The 14,008-nt window shown below is 50.2% G+C and overlaps 1 protein-coding gene across 1 annotated transcript; it reads right to left on the bottom strand.

Annotated features, from left to right (window-relative positions):
* Positions 1 to 401: 401 nt before the first annotated feature.
* On the bottom strand, positions 402 to 3,354 carry LOC119309496 (zinc finger CCCH domain-containing protein 54-like). Its single transcript, XM_037585488.1, has 8 exons — positions 3,268 to 3,354; positions 2,250 to 3,157; positions 2,005 to 2,166; positions 1,723 to 1,905; positions 1,559 to 1,629; positions 1,273 to 1,461; positions 1,058 to 1,184; positions 402 to 955 (listed from the first exon to the last, which is right to left on the bottom strand). Exons 2-8 carry the CDS (start codon positions 3,149 to 3,151, stop codon positions 889 to 891), a joined length of 1,701 nt encoding a protein of 566 aa, XP_037441385.1. The 5' UTR covers positions 3,152 to 3,157; positions 3,268 to 3,354; the 3' UTR covers positions 402 to 888.
* Between the last annotated feature and the right edge of the window lie 10,654 nt (positions 3,355 to 14,008).

Below are 14,008 nucleotides of genomic sequence, written 5' to 3'. Positions count from 1 at the left end.
TTGCCTTGTAAAGGTCAGAGGAGATCCAATGACTGTCTCGGTTGGTTTGTTCAGTCCAAATTGGATTGACATGAATATGTGGCATTGTCTGGAACTTCTTGGTTGACTTGGATAATATTTAGTTTTCTTGCAATTGCAAGAATCAGTTGAGTACTGCACGAGATGATTGAAGCGAACGGTCAGTTACGGTTTGTTCTATGTTTGCTATTTTACTTAATTTTAGGTCCAGTTATATGCACATTTCTAGCTGCCTAAACATTATACACAGACTGCAGTCATATGTCATTTGTGATATTGTAAACAAAATAACTTTCTTTCTTTCTTTTGAAAAAACAACATATATATAACCAAAGCATGATACAAAAAAGGAGTGTTGTAAGTATCAATAGTACTGTAACATATAAAGCTGAACAGATCACCTGTGTTTGTATTTATTACAGAAGTAACACCACATGCTAGCTAATGTTCCTGTTTATTTTTCATGCCCTTTCAAAATGATGGCACAAACACTAAAAGATAACCTGTATCATCATCTCCTGTCTTATTTCAGGACAGCTATTTGGCATATGACTATTCATTGTGGTCAGACTACACATTTGTATCTGTGTCTATCCTGCAACTGTCCTCACCATTTTGAATGTGCTAATAAAAGTATGAAAAGATCTCGCTCTTTCATGTGTCACCTCTTTTTTTTCGTTCTTCCGAAACTATGTCATGTGTCTCCTCTGCATTATGTCCGCCTCTATCTACAGAAAAACAATCGGTTGCTTTGCTGATTCCTGTGTGTACTACAATGCTGTCTGTCTGTCATCCATCGCCGGGACCTGAACATAGATACCAACCCAAGGTCCAGAGTGGTAGTTCGTGTTTCTTTCTTTGGCTGCCTGTTCATATGCCGTTTCCAGTGGGCGCTGACGATGCGAACGGGCTCTCCGGGAGGAGTTCAATCTGGTTGCTGCGATGAAAAACCGAGCAATGGCATGAACAAGGATGAACAAACTCGATTCGATCAACATCAGATAATGGCACATATACATGCACACTTGAGAAGCAGTACCTCTCTTGGTCGTCGTAGTTGTTGTTTGCCTGTATGGGAGGGGCCTGGCTCTGGCTGGTTGAGACGATGTCATCAAGTTGATCAGCCGTGGAGAGGGGATCCATCGTCCGTCCCACTTCCTTGGAACCTGAAGACGAGATATGATCAGAAAGATAAGAAACAGAGAGAAAAGACTGCAGTTGGTCGTGGAAACACAAATGGCAGCGGCAACCAACCTGCGGATTGGGATTGGGACTGGGAGTGGGAGTTGAAGGGAGCGACGTCCCCGATGCTGCAATCAAAGTAGGCGGCGCACTGCGGCTCAACTACTCGGAGCCCGGCCAGGTGCCTCCTCTCGAGCTCCAGCAGCTGCTGCCTGTCGCGCGCCAGTTGCCTCCTCTCCAGCCTTGGAGAATCATACTGGTCTGCTCCCACAGATTAGTTCATCTGGTAGTGTTAGCTAGTCACAAATTTTAATCTGGTGTTGAAACTACATTACTGTTTGTACTATAGTAGTAGTACCTGGATAGAACTCTGGATCGGTCTCGATCCAGCGTGGAGGATAGCAATGCGTCGTCGACTTGTTGTTGGTCCTGTCCACACAGCACACATGCATTACTAAGTTGTATGAATGCTTCTTTTGTTGTGTAAAAAAAGATAGCCAGGATGAAGAGTATCTATGTTACCTCTCATTGATGCATTTGGTTTTCTCTCTGTAGGCTTTGGCGAGGACCCGTGATCCGCAGATGAAATGCGGGTTGCGCCGCATGAGAAGGGCCGTCACAGTCTCCGGGTTCTGGAAGCTCACGAACCCGAACATTCGCTGGTCTTGGCACGGGATCCGAACGTCACGCACCGGCCCGTACTGCCTGGCCGCCACACAAATTGTTAACAAACAAACACATAAGCCTTCCTAGCATATTGAGAATTTGATGAATGAATGAACGAAGGGGTGAATGAATGATTACCCGAAATAATTGGCGACGTCGTCCTCGGTGAAGTTACTGTCGGAAGGAAACGTGAGGTATATCTGATGCGAGCTCGCCGGGATCTCCCCTCCCCTGTCGCTCCGGCAATCCGAGTACTTGGCGGCGTCCTCGGCGAGAACCACCGAGTGCTGCCCGTGCGGCCTACGTACAACATTTCCAAGTTCCAACAACATAATGAATAATGATCATGCGCGTACGTACGTCTACGTCCAGAGCCGACTCACCTTTCGATCACCCTGATCTTGTTGAGGCGGGAGAGCAGCTTGGTGAGGCTGAAGCCGGCCTTGCCGTGCCGCTGGCTCTCCGTCAGGTAGCCGTCGGCCTGGAGCCCCTTGCCGTACTTCTCGCCGTAGAGCGTGGGCAGCGACGCGATGGACACCGGCTGCCCGCGCCGCGAGTGGAGCAGCTCCGTGATCTCTATCTCCAGGCTCTCGAGGGACCCCGGCGTGGCGCCCCCGTGGATGTGGTGGTCGACGGCGAACCCGTCCGTGTACACCTGGTGGTGCGAGTAGTGGCAGTTCTGGCCGTTCTTGCAGATGCCCTTGAAGAAGTAGTGGCAGGGCCGTCTCGAGGACACCCCGTTAGACCGCCGGCCGGTCGCCGGAGGAAAGCCCGCGGCGGAGTAGTACCCCCCGCCGCCGCCGCCCAGGGCGCCGTCGCCGAGCGCTCCGTGCCGGCCGCCGCGCAGCCCGTAGTGGGGTTCGGCCGCGGCGGCGTCGACGAAGGCGTACTCCTTCTCCGCCGGCGGCGGGGAGTCCGGCGGCCAGTACTGGACGGCGGGGGAGAAATGGCGGAGGCCGGCGGGGTGGGAGCAGACCTGCTGGTAGCCGACGCCGTTGGGCTGGTGGTAGTGGTGGACGGGGGAGGCGGAGAAGCGGGCGTAGATGGCGGCGAGCGTGCCCTTGGCCTCGTAGATGGTGTTGCGCAGCGCGGCGTCGGTGGCGTAGGCGAGGTGCACCAGCTCATCCTCGTCGGGCTCCCGCAGCAGGATGCAGCCGACGATCTTGCTCACGTTGTCCGGCTCCACCTCCTGCACCCTGGAGAAGATGATCTTGGCTAGCTCCGCGGGCTCCATTGCCGCCGCCTGGACATGGGTCGGATCGGAGCGCCCTACGTAACCAACCATGAGCCCCTAGAAAAAACCAACAAGTAATCACCACAGATCACTCGACAATGGCTGAATCCTCGTACCTCCGATCAAAACGTGCAAGAGATTGATTGATTGGTTGGTTGATTGCGCACCGGCCGATCGACGGGAGAGAGAGACGCCAGGGAGTCGGCGGGAGGACTGGTGCTGCTGGAGCAGCTCTAGGGTACAAGGGTGGCGTGCGATTGGATCGGGAGAGAGTTTATAGCCGCGGCGCGCGCGTTCGCTGAGGAGAGGATGGCGGAGAGGGAAAATCGGTGTGAAATGGTTGGGTTTTGACTGGGGATGGAGCTAGAGTGCGGCAGATCTGATTCCTGCTATATCAACCATGGGTGCCAGGTCCAACCGGAATAAGCGGCCCGATAAATCCACGGACAAATATGGATTCATTCCGGCCGTGTGAAATATGCTGGATGCATGAGGGCAACGCAACCACCCCGTGGCCGTGGCCTGCCACCCGCGAAACGTTTTTTTGCCCCACCCAACCCAAACACAACGTACGCCCCTTCTCGCTCCTGGACTTTGGCGGCGGCGGCGCGCGGTTTAGAGTTCGACGACGATGATCATATGGAGACTGCGTCTCCCCTTCTGCTCTCTCCCCTAGTGGCGCGTGGTAGGGCGCGACGGGCGGCGGCGAGGCACGGACGGATGCTCTGCCGTGTGATGTGGTGTACGCGTTGATGTTGGACATGAAATTTCTTCTCGCGGTTGATCGAGGACGGCACAGGGACGAGCAGGCGGCCGTAGATGGCGGCAAACTCGGCCATGACGTGGGCGACCATGATCGACCTTCCACTAGCTTGCACCACCAGTGCACCCACGCGTGCGTCTGGATACTCCAAGCGGTGCCCGCGGCCGGGGAGGATCTTGGGGAAATGATACTACCAGCGTTGATTATAACAATGGTGTTAGCCCTAATGATTCTAATCAATATTGGTGGTATCATGAATTGATCTTCGTTTATAGGCTGGTCATGGTGGGGTATCATCATGAATTGATCTCCGATTAGTAACATAATGCACTCCAAGATAAGGTTGCTTATGTGGAGTTAATGAGGAAAGAAGTTTTTTGGGGTAACGTAATATGTTACCATCACATAGTGCTTTTCAAGATAGAGTTGAGATCCTCTGCATCACTATACCCTGTTGTAGTGCAGATGACAAGTGGGGTCGGATCCGCATGGTAGTGACCGTACTGCAACTACCGCAGAAGATCCTAATCCCCAAAGATAAAATGAGTCTACATGCTAATAAATACAATCATCTACCATGATACTACCTTTATGTTACTACTTTACACTACAAAGGTAGTAACATAAACTAATGTCATATACATGACACTAGTCTAAATTACTCCTCACTATGATGACTAGCCTAACTAGACCATGTTTAATCTTAATAACTAATGTCATGGTTTAATTTCTTACAGATCAATGATAACAAATCATGATTAAACTAATTATAATGTTTTGCTGTTAGCACCTTATGATCGTGTGTTAAGATATGCTAACTCCATCGAGTTTATTGGGCGTCCTCGTATTTTAGATTAAACTTTAATCATCTATATAACTGATACTCCCTACGTCCCGAATTACTCGTCCATTTCTGCGATAAGTAATTCAAATGGACGGAGTAGAATATATGAGGTATATATATGCTATAAAAAGTATATTATTGGATTTGTATTTGAAAAAGGTGTCGCATGGTATATTTTCTGATGTTCAAACTTTTACATAAACTAAGAGGGGCAACATAAACACAGACGGAGGAAGTACTGCTCTCTATTTAATTTAATTGTTCATGCATGTTTTACGGTTTAATTGCTCCTCATTATGATGTATCGTGTTTAAGTAATAGGCCTAACTAATATGGTCAAGTGTCCATCAATTTTCTTATTTAGATTAATCATGCATGCTTAAGTTCGGTAGCCCTCTCTTAAAGCTAATGACTGTTGTTTAGGGTTAGCTAGTTCTGGTCAAGGCTCTAATTACTACTACCTCCGTCCTGGTTTATAGGTCCCTTTTATAGTTTATGCCAAATTTTGACTAAAGATTTAACTAACAAAATGTTAATGCATGTCAAGAAAAATTATCTCATTGGATTCGTATTTGAACATAGTTTTGAAAAATATAATGTTTGGTGACATGCGTAAACATTTTCTTAGTTTAATCTATGGTCAAAATTTGGCACGAAATACAACGGGGACCAATAAACCCGGACAGAGGTAGTACGTACTAGTGCAAAACTGCAAATGATATTCAATCATGTTAAAGTTTCAGTTAATGTCATCAAGCTTTGACCTTAATCTTTTTATACCGCAATTAGAACAAGGAGATGAATTAGTAACCGATGAAATCCCCCCAAAAATCCCAATCACCTAAACCCTAACCCTAGAACAATTTCCTAATCCCGAAACCTATGAATGAGATCCACCAAAAGTGTGTTCGGGAGGTTTACGTAATGCACATTGTGCCACCATCTCCTCCTTTGTGGAGAGTTGCATGGGGCGGACGATGTCGTCGTGGCAGCAGGAGTGGTCTCATAAGTTGCTTACGACACCATGTACGTTACTTTTTTTTTAGAGAAAAGGCCAAAGCCCGACTTTATAGATAAAGCCTCAAGGCAGCGTCACGGATACCGCAAGTTCACAGGAGCACACACACACAAAGAAAAGGAAGAGAGTAGCCAAAGCAGGAAAGATACAGGCAACTGCCATACACGGCGCGTAGGCCGGGGAGGGAGAAACACCTAATCTCCGCAAGCGACAGCACCAGATTTAGACGACAGGGTTCCTCCCGGAGATCTGAGAAGCCGAAGCCCGAATTTTGTCGATGAGCAGGTCCAGGGCACCCCGATCAGTCTCCTTAGTCAATGATCTCCACTGCTGCAAGAATATACATGATTTGAAAAGAACAACATCAGCAGGCTTAGATGGGAAGGTAAGTTCAATAGTAAATTTGTTTCTAATGGTCCAGAGAGCCCAACATAAAGCTCCCAGGCCAACCCAAAATACCCTCTTGGTGACCCCGACCAAGGCTTTGGCCAGGGTTCGAATCTCAGCGAAAGAGGAGGGATTCCAGGGAACCCGAAGCCAAGATCTGACGCAGCACCAAACTAATTTGGCTAGAACGCAATTGAAAAAGATATGATCAGAGTTCTCCAAGGCCCCACATAAATTACAGAATTCCGAGCCCGGCCCATTGCGTTTTTTGATCTGATCAGCAGTCGGGAGGCGACCACGGAAGGCTTGCCAGAGAAAAATCTTAATCTTAGGAGGAACCTTGGATTTCCAAACGCAAGAGAATCGAGCCGAAGGAGTACCGCCAATAAGTCTAGAATACAGCGACTTAACCGAAAATCTACCAAAGGCCGAAAGAGGCCAAATCACCGAGTCGGCCGACTCCGAGAGCACAGGGAAGAGGGCAGAGAGACTTTGCCAATCTTCCAACTCTTCAGGAGACAGGGCCCGACGAAAAGCCAAATCCCAATTATTAGCAGCCACCTCCGCGATGGAGATCTGCGGATTAGGACAGTAAGAAATCAAAACCGGAAAGCGCACGGCTAGGGGGGCATCCCCAGACCACCAATCCAACCAAAATCGAACAGCCGACCCATTGCCAACAATAAACTTAACATGCTCCAGAAAAATCGGTCTAACTTTGACAAGGGCTTTCTAAAACTGAGAGCCACGCCGCGCGGAAGCAAACAGCGGGTTGGAGTGAGGGAAATATTTGGCCTTAAGAATCGAAAACCACAACGACTCGGCCCCAACAGTCATAATTTTCCACCACCACTTGATAAGCAAACAAATGTTCATCACCCGAGTATTAATAATGCCTAACCCCCCAAGGTTCTTAGGTTTACACATAAGTTGCCACTTGACCAGCCTATACTTCCTTTTGTTATCAGTGGAATTCCAGTAGAAGGCACCCCTATTTTTGTCGAAGCCAGCATGCACGCCATTCGTGAGAAGATAAAAGCCCATAAGAAACATCGGGAGAGAGGATAAGCAGGAGTTGATTAGAGCCACTTTGCCGGCATTGGTATTATATCTACCCCTCCAAGGGAGCACCCTGTTCCCCACTTTAGCAACCGCCGGAGCGAAATCATTCGCATGAAGCATTCCAGGAGAGATAGGAAGGCCTAAATACTTGAAGGGGAAGGAGCCTAATGAGAAGTTAAGGAGCCTGGCAACCCGCAAGGCTTCCGCCCCATCAACACCCGTCACCATAACCTCACTCTTGGCGAAATTAATCTTAAGACCCGAAACGGCTTCGAAACACAACATGATGAATTTCAGATTGGCAATACAAGCGTCATCCAGCTCCACCAAGATGATTGTATCGTCCCCATATTGCAGATGGAAGACACCTTTCGGAAGTAAATGGGAGGCCACAGGAGCGATGTGCCCACAGCGGGCCGCCCTGGAGAGCATGCAAGAGAAGGCATCAGCCACAAAGTTAAAAAGAACAGGGGAGGCAGGATCCCCTTGGCGAAGGCCCCTGCCATTCGCGAAGAAATTGCTAACAAAGCCGTTAACAGCAACGGCAGTATGGCCACCCGAGACCAACTGCATGATACGATGAACATAAGCACCGTCGAAGCCTTTAGCAAGGAGGACCTGCTTGAGGAAGGGCCAGCTAACCGAGTCATACGCTTTTTCAAAGTCTAACTTAAGAATAATCGCTTTAGCTCCTCGCACATGAAGATCATGAACAATCTCATGAAGGGAAAGAATACCGTCAAGAATGAAACGCCCTTTGATGAAAGCAGATTGAAAGGGGCTAATAACTCTATGAGCTAGCGGAGACAAACGATTCGCAAAGCCTTTAGCCGGGAATTTGGCAAAGTTGTTAATCAAAGCAATAGGCCGAAATTGGGAGATAACATCAGCACCGTTGACCTTAGGAATCAGGGATATCACAGTGTAATTCAGGCGAGAGATATCGACAGTACCAAGGCAGAAACCCTGGATAACGTTACACACCAACTATTTCAACTGGGGCCAGAATTTCTGAAAGAAAGGGATGGAAAAACTGTCTGGCCCGGAAGCAGCATTGGGATTAGCAGAGTTAACAACATCCCAAATTTCCTGGTGAGAGAGCGGAATCATCAAGGAAGCATTCTCCTCGGGGGTGATTTTAAGACCAGAGCTCCAAAGGTGGGGATATATATATAAGCCCGATTGGGGTTTAGGCCCTAACAATGAAGAAAAGAAATCCACCACATGAGCCATAATAACAGACTGATCAGAAGAACGCACACCATTAATCAGCAAGCAATTAATATCACAGCGCCTACGCCTACCGTTCGCAATCGCAAAAAAGTAGGCTGTAGGAGAGTCCCCTTTAAGAGTCCAGTTAAGAGTGCCCCGCTGGCGCCAATAAAGCTCGGCCTGGTGGTGCAACTGCATTAAAGCAGCCTCAAGATTATAATGAACGACCCAGCCATCGTCAGAGAGCCCAATAGAATCAGCAGCACGATCCAGCTCCAAGATCTGGTTTTCGAGAAAAGCTTTGGTGCGACGATCCGCACGATTACGAGACCAACCTCTAAGAAACGCACGAGTGCCAATCATTCAGAGGCCCAAACGAGCGGGAGTTGGAAAAGAGGGATTGGGAAATCTTTGCTGCAACCATATCAGCAAAGCCATCCACCGACAACCATGAAGCATCAAATTGAAATCTAGCCGGAGGTTGCGTGCAAATGGAACCATTGTCAAGAATCAAGGGGGTATGATCAGACCCTACAATGCATTTGGCGTTAAGAGAAGTTCTAGGGAACAAGGAATCCCACCTGGGACATAGGAAGATGCGATCAAGCACGGATCTAATAGGGTTAGCCTGATGGTTAGACCAAGTAAAGAGAGCTCCCCCCCCCCGAGGAAGCTCACGGATGGCGTTAGCACTAATGAAGTCATTAAAAGCATTAGCTAAAGGCCAAGAGAAATTATCATTATTCTTATCAAGGGGGCACCGCAGAAGATTAAAGTCTCCCCCAATAACCATCGGTAAATTACAAGACTCAATCTTGATCGAGAGTTCATTAAGGAATAGGCCCATAAATAACGATAAACTCACAGAGGGTATTCATAGATTTGTGAGAAAGAACAACGCTGGCCCAAAAAAACCCATGGTCAAAAGCAACAAAATCAAAAATATCTTTATTAGAACCAATCAAGATCCCACCAGAGTGGCCCGAAGCAGGTAAAAAATGCCAGTTAAATCTGTCCATACCCACAATAGCAGAGAGCTCATTAGGGGAGAAGGAATCCTTGAAAGTTTCAACCAGCCCCACGAAATCAATAGAATTAGAACGAACCAAATCTTTAAGTTGGTCACGGCGCCCCCTAGCACCGAACCCCCTAATATTCCAGAATAAAGCCCTCATTTATATGAAAGATTATTGATGCGGAGGCTCGACCTGCAGGGGGGCATGCAGGATTTAGCACGTTTATTAGTGCCCCTCTTGGAAGAGCAGGAAAGGGGCTGGCCACTACCAGCACCCGAAGCCACCCCCGCATCACAACCAGCAACCTCGACCCTCGAGGCAACAGCCTCTTTGGCTTTAGCAATGGCTGCCTGAGCCAGTTCATTAGCCCAAATAATAGCAAGAAGTGAACTAGGAGAACCAACATAAGAATCGACCACCAAATCCACGTCCGACATAATATTTAAAAGATGATCATCAGACATAGAAGGTAAAACCACCCGAACAGGAGAAACAGCGACAGAAGATGCTGGGGAGGTACCTGGGGGAGGGAGATCCTTCGCCGCAGCCTGCTTCTCCGCCCTTTCCAGGACAGAACCACCGGAGTGCGCAACCCGCCTTCCTTTGCGGGCCGTGGACACCGGAGATCGAATAGCAGACGACCGCGCAGCAGGAGAGCCAACATGGGGACCAGAGCGGGACATAGAACCCAGATCTTGATCAAGACGCCGACAGATCCCCGTCATGGATTGCTTCGAGCCTGACGAGTTCCGGCTCTTAGCCGAGAACTTGCGCACTGTGGATTTCTTCTTCGTGAGGGGCTGGGATTCCACCATATCACGAGCCGGGGAGACAGGGAGATCTTCAATTCCCGAACGGGTGGGGGAGAGTGGGCGAGCAGGAAGATTGGAGCAGGCACCAGACACGGGGGTAGCCGAGCAAGGCGGGACCTTTGGCAAATCAGCGACAGCGGTCGGAGCAGTCTGAGCAGCAGGGGAGATCACTGGGTCATCACGAGGAGCATCCCCAAAAGGAGCTTGGGATTGAAACAACTCACGTTCAGAGTCTGCCAGGCCATCCCATTCAGATTGAGTGAAGCGAAGATTAGACCCAAAGCTCTGATTAGGGCCACCCAAAGATCCATCCCCCTCCTTGTCATGCTTGTTCGAGGGATTAGCAGGAGGAGGAGGGGGAGGTGGGGCTTGGAAAGCCGCCGCCCCCTCCACCCGCACCCGAAGCCTAATACCATTGGGAGATGGATAAACATCAATAGAGCCATGCACACGTTTAGGATCAACACACCAAACCTTCATCCTAGCAGGACCAACCTTGTTCAAAGAATCCTCATCCACCTCACTAGGTTTCCCAATCAAAACCCCAAAGGACATGAGTAAAGCAGGCGAGCGAAGACCAGCAGGCAAATCATCGATCAAAACCCACACTTGAGAAAGAGGGCCAACTGCCGTACCATTGTAAGAAGCAACTTTGACAGAAACCACCAATTGATTGAGAGGCAAGGTGAAGCTGGTGCAAGAAGCAATCATACGCAAGCATTCTTTGGAGGGGAACACCACAGAGAAATCAAAATCAGACATCTGCACAACTTGCCAGTCCCATCCAGCCACATCCCAAATGCGAAGCCCTTCCAGAAGAGTTTGGGGCGAAATCTTTTGGTCTTTGACCGAGACAATCGGCGCATTGGACAGTGTAGGTGCCACCTCCCAAATAGGAAGGTCACCATCGAAGGCGAAGAAGGCGTAGCCAGGGAGTCCCAAGCCGAATTGGAGGACCGCGGGAGGTTTCTGCCTAGCCATGCAGTTGACCGTAAGATGACCATCAGAGCGACAGATCAGGCAGAAGGGGGGATTGGTGCAGCGGGACTGGAAGTGCCCAGGCCTGTGGCAAGCGAAGCAGGTGAGCGCCGATGGGTTGCTGTGGGAGGTAGAGGAGGGACGAGGTTGCTGCAGCGATGGGGGAGGAGGAAGAATCCCATCCCCCATTCCCGGAGGAAGGGGCGCCCCCGAGGCTGGACCAGGCGGCCGACGTGCCGGCCCTGCGAAGGACCGAGGCGGCGGACGAGCACCAGATCCAGTCCCAAACGAGCGAGGAGGCGGGGGCGGCAAGGGACGCGACGGGGCAGACGAGCCACGCCTCGCACCAAGAACGGGAAGGGAGGCAGAGGATGAAGACACCCCACCGCCGGAGGCCACCACCGCCTCCCACGGATCCAGCACTGGAGAAGGAGAAGGACCAGATCCAGAGCCCTGCGGACCGGATCCAGTCACACCATCCCTCTCCGAGAGCTGCACCCGCTCCGAACCCGTAGCCCTGGCCTCGCGGGCACGAGCCGCCTGCTCGCGCGCCGCCTGCTCCGACTCCAGCTTGGAGCGGAGCGAAGCCTCGAGCTCCAGATCCACCGCGGAGGCAGTGGATTCCTCGCGGCGCCACTTGCTGCCAGAGAGTGCCTTGCAGGAAGAACCCCTAGATTTGTCCATGGAGATCACTGCAGCAAAAGGAAGACGGAGGGGTGGGGGTGGGGGAGATCTAATGATGCGGCGGATGGGAAGACGGTGGCGGTGCAGATCAGAAGCGGAAGCAGGAAACCCTAGCAGGGGGGAGAGAACCGCGTGGAATCCATAAATAGCCCAAGGAAGCCGTGCCCACCTGGGCCCGACTAGCCAAATGGGCCGAAGGAGGATGAGGAGCAGGCAGCCGGGTGGTGGGCCCAACTGGGCCAGACGAAACGAGAGGGGGGAAATCGACCACAGAAGAGAGGGTGGGAGGGGAGGAAGGCCCACTAGCCAGCACCACCCCGCCAGGCCCAGCAAGCCCACACGGGGAGTTGGCCCGCGATCCAGAGGACACCGCACCAAGATCAAGATCTAGGTTATATGAAGCCACCAACGCCCCCACCGACGCCGCCACCGGCGACGAGGCCGCCGCAGACGAAGCCGGAGAGGGAGATGGAGAGCCTCCAAGCTTCCCATCAGGAGCACAACCCAAGACACCAGGATCAGGAGACGCAACAGCAAACTTACCAGATTTACGCCGACGCTGCGAGATCCGGAACCAGCCGTCGACCGGCGGAGACACACCCACCGGCCGGCCCCGGCCCCCAGGAGCGAACTTGCGGAGGCAAGGAGCGGCGCTGGCCACCCCACCCCCCCAGAGCAGGGCACAACACCGCAGGGGGAGGAGGCCAACGACAGCGCATCCTCCTCATCAGACACAAGGGCCCAAAAACGAGATCCAAGCATCGGCAGCGGAGAAGAAGAAGGGGAGAACCCCACCCGCGAGGAGACAGAGGAGGGGAGAGGGAGAGCATCTGCACGTGGAGAGGAATGCGACCGGACGTCGGCCAACGGGGCAGTGCTGAGAGCGGGCCTGCCAAGGCGAGGAGGGGAGGAGGAAGGGAGGAGGGAGGGAGAGGAAGGAGGAGCCATCCCTCAACCCACTTAAAGTAAAGAGGAGTCTAAAGTAAAATCTATTAAACTTATTCCACTAGCACTTGGAGATGGCTTAAGTATACAAGTGTGGCGGTTCAATGCCCAGACTCATCTGCACCGGTCAGAAAATAATTCACAAAAAGAAAAAAGAAAAAAAAAATCCTTTTTTGCATGGTAGATAATTTATTTTATGAGGTCCGCTCCAATTTTCAGATCATTTGGACAACTTAGTAGCTCTCAGCAAAAAGGACAAATCATCCATAACAGTACATGAGCAGGAAATTTTTACAGACCTCCGTTTTTGCCGAGAGTTGCTTAGATGTCCAAATGATCTGAAAATTGGAGCGACATCAAATTATCTATCATGCAGTTTTTTTTAGTTTTTGAAATTTTCTAGTATTTGTTTTGATTTTTTTTCTTCAGCCCTGGTGCACATCAGCCTGAGCTCAGAAATGGATATTTGTAACTATAAATCTTATTGATGTTGATTGTTTATGATCCTAGTTTCTGGAGAAACTTTTTTTTGTCTCTATAATAGATGACATTGATATGTGTGTTTTGAATGTACTATTAAGTTTTTTTGTGAGAAATTTTCCGATCTATTCTTCTTCGATCATGGCAGTACAACGAATACCAAAAATATTAGAAATTACATCCAATCCTTAGATCATCTAGCGACGACTACAAGCACTGAAGCGAGCCGAAGGCACGCTGCCGTCATCGCCCCTCCATTGCCGGAGTCGGGCACAACTTGTTGTAGTAGACAGTCGGGAAGTCGTCGTGCTAAGGCCCCGTAGGACCAGCGCACCAGAACAGAAACTGCCGCAGATGAAGAATAACGTAGATCAGAAGGATTCAATCCGAAGACAAACGAACATAGACGAACAACGACGAGATCCGGGCAAACCCACCAAATATAGATCCGCCGGTGACACACATCCACACGCCCACCAACAGTGCTAGACTCACCACCGGAACGGGGGCTAGACGGGGAGACCTTTATTCCATCTTCAGGGAGCCGCCGCCGTCTCGTCTTCCTGAGCAGACCCCAACTATGTGAAGAGGCATGACAACTTATGTTTTCTTTATAAAAAATTTGTGTTATGGTATAATTAAGATGTAAGGGAAGTGTGAAATAATGAGACCTCAACAAAATCATGATCTCTTCTATTAAACCACGT

Source organism: Triticum dicoccoides, chromosome 5B (assembly GCF_002162155.2).
Source record: "Triticum dicoccoides isolate Atlit2015 ecotype Zavitan chromosome 5B, WEW_v2.0, whole genome shotgun sequence".
Lineage (NCBI taxonomy): Eukaryota > Viridiplantae > Streptophyta > Magnoliopsida > Poales > Poaceae > Triticum > Triticum dicoccoides.
This window is presented reverse-complemented; position numbering and strand designations above follow the sequence as displayed.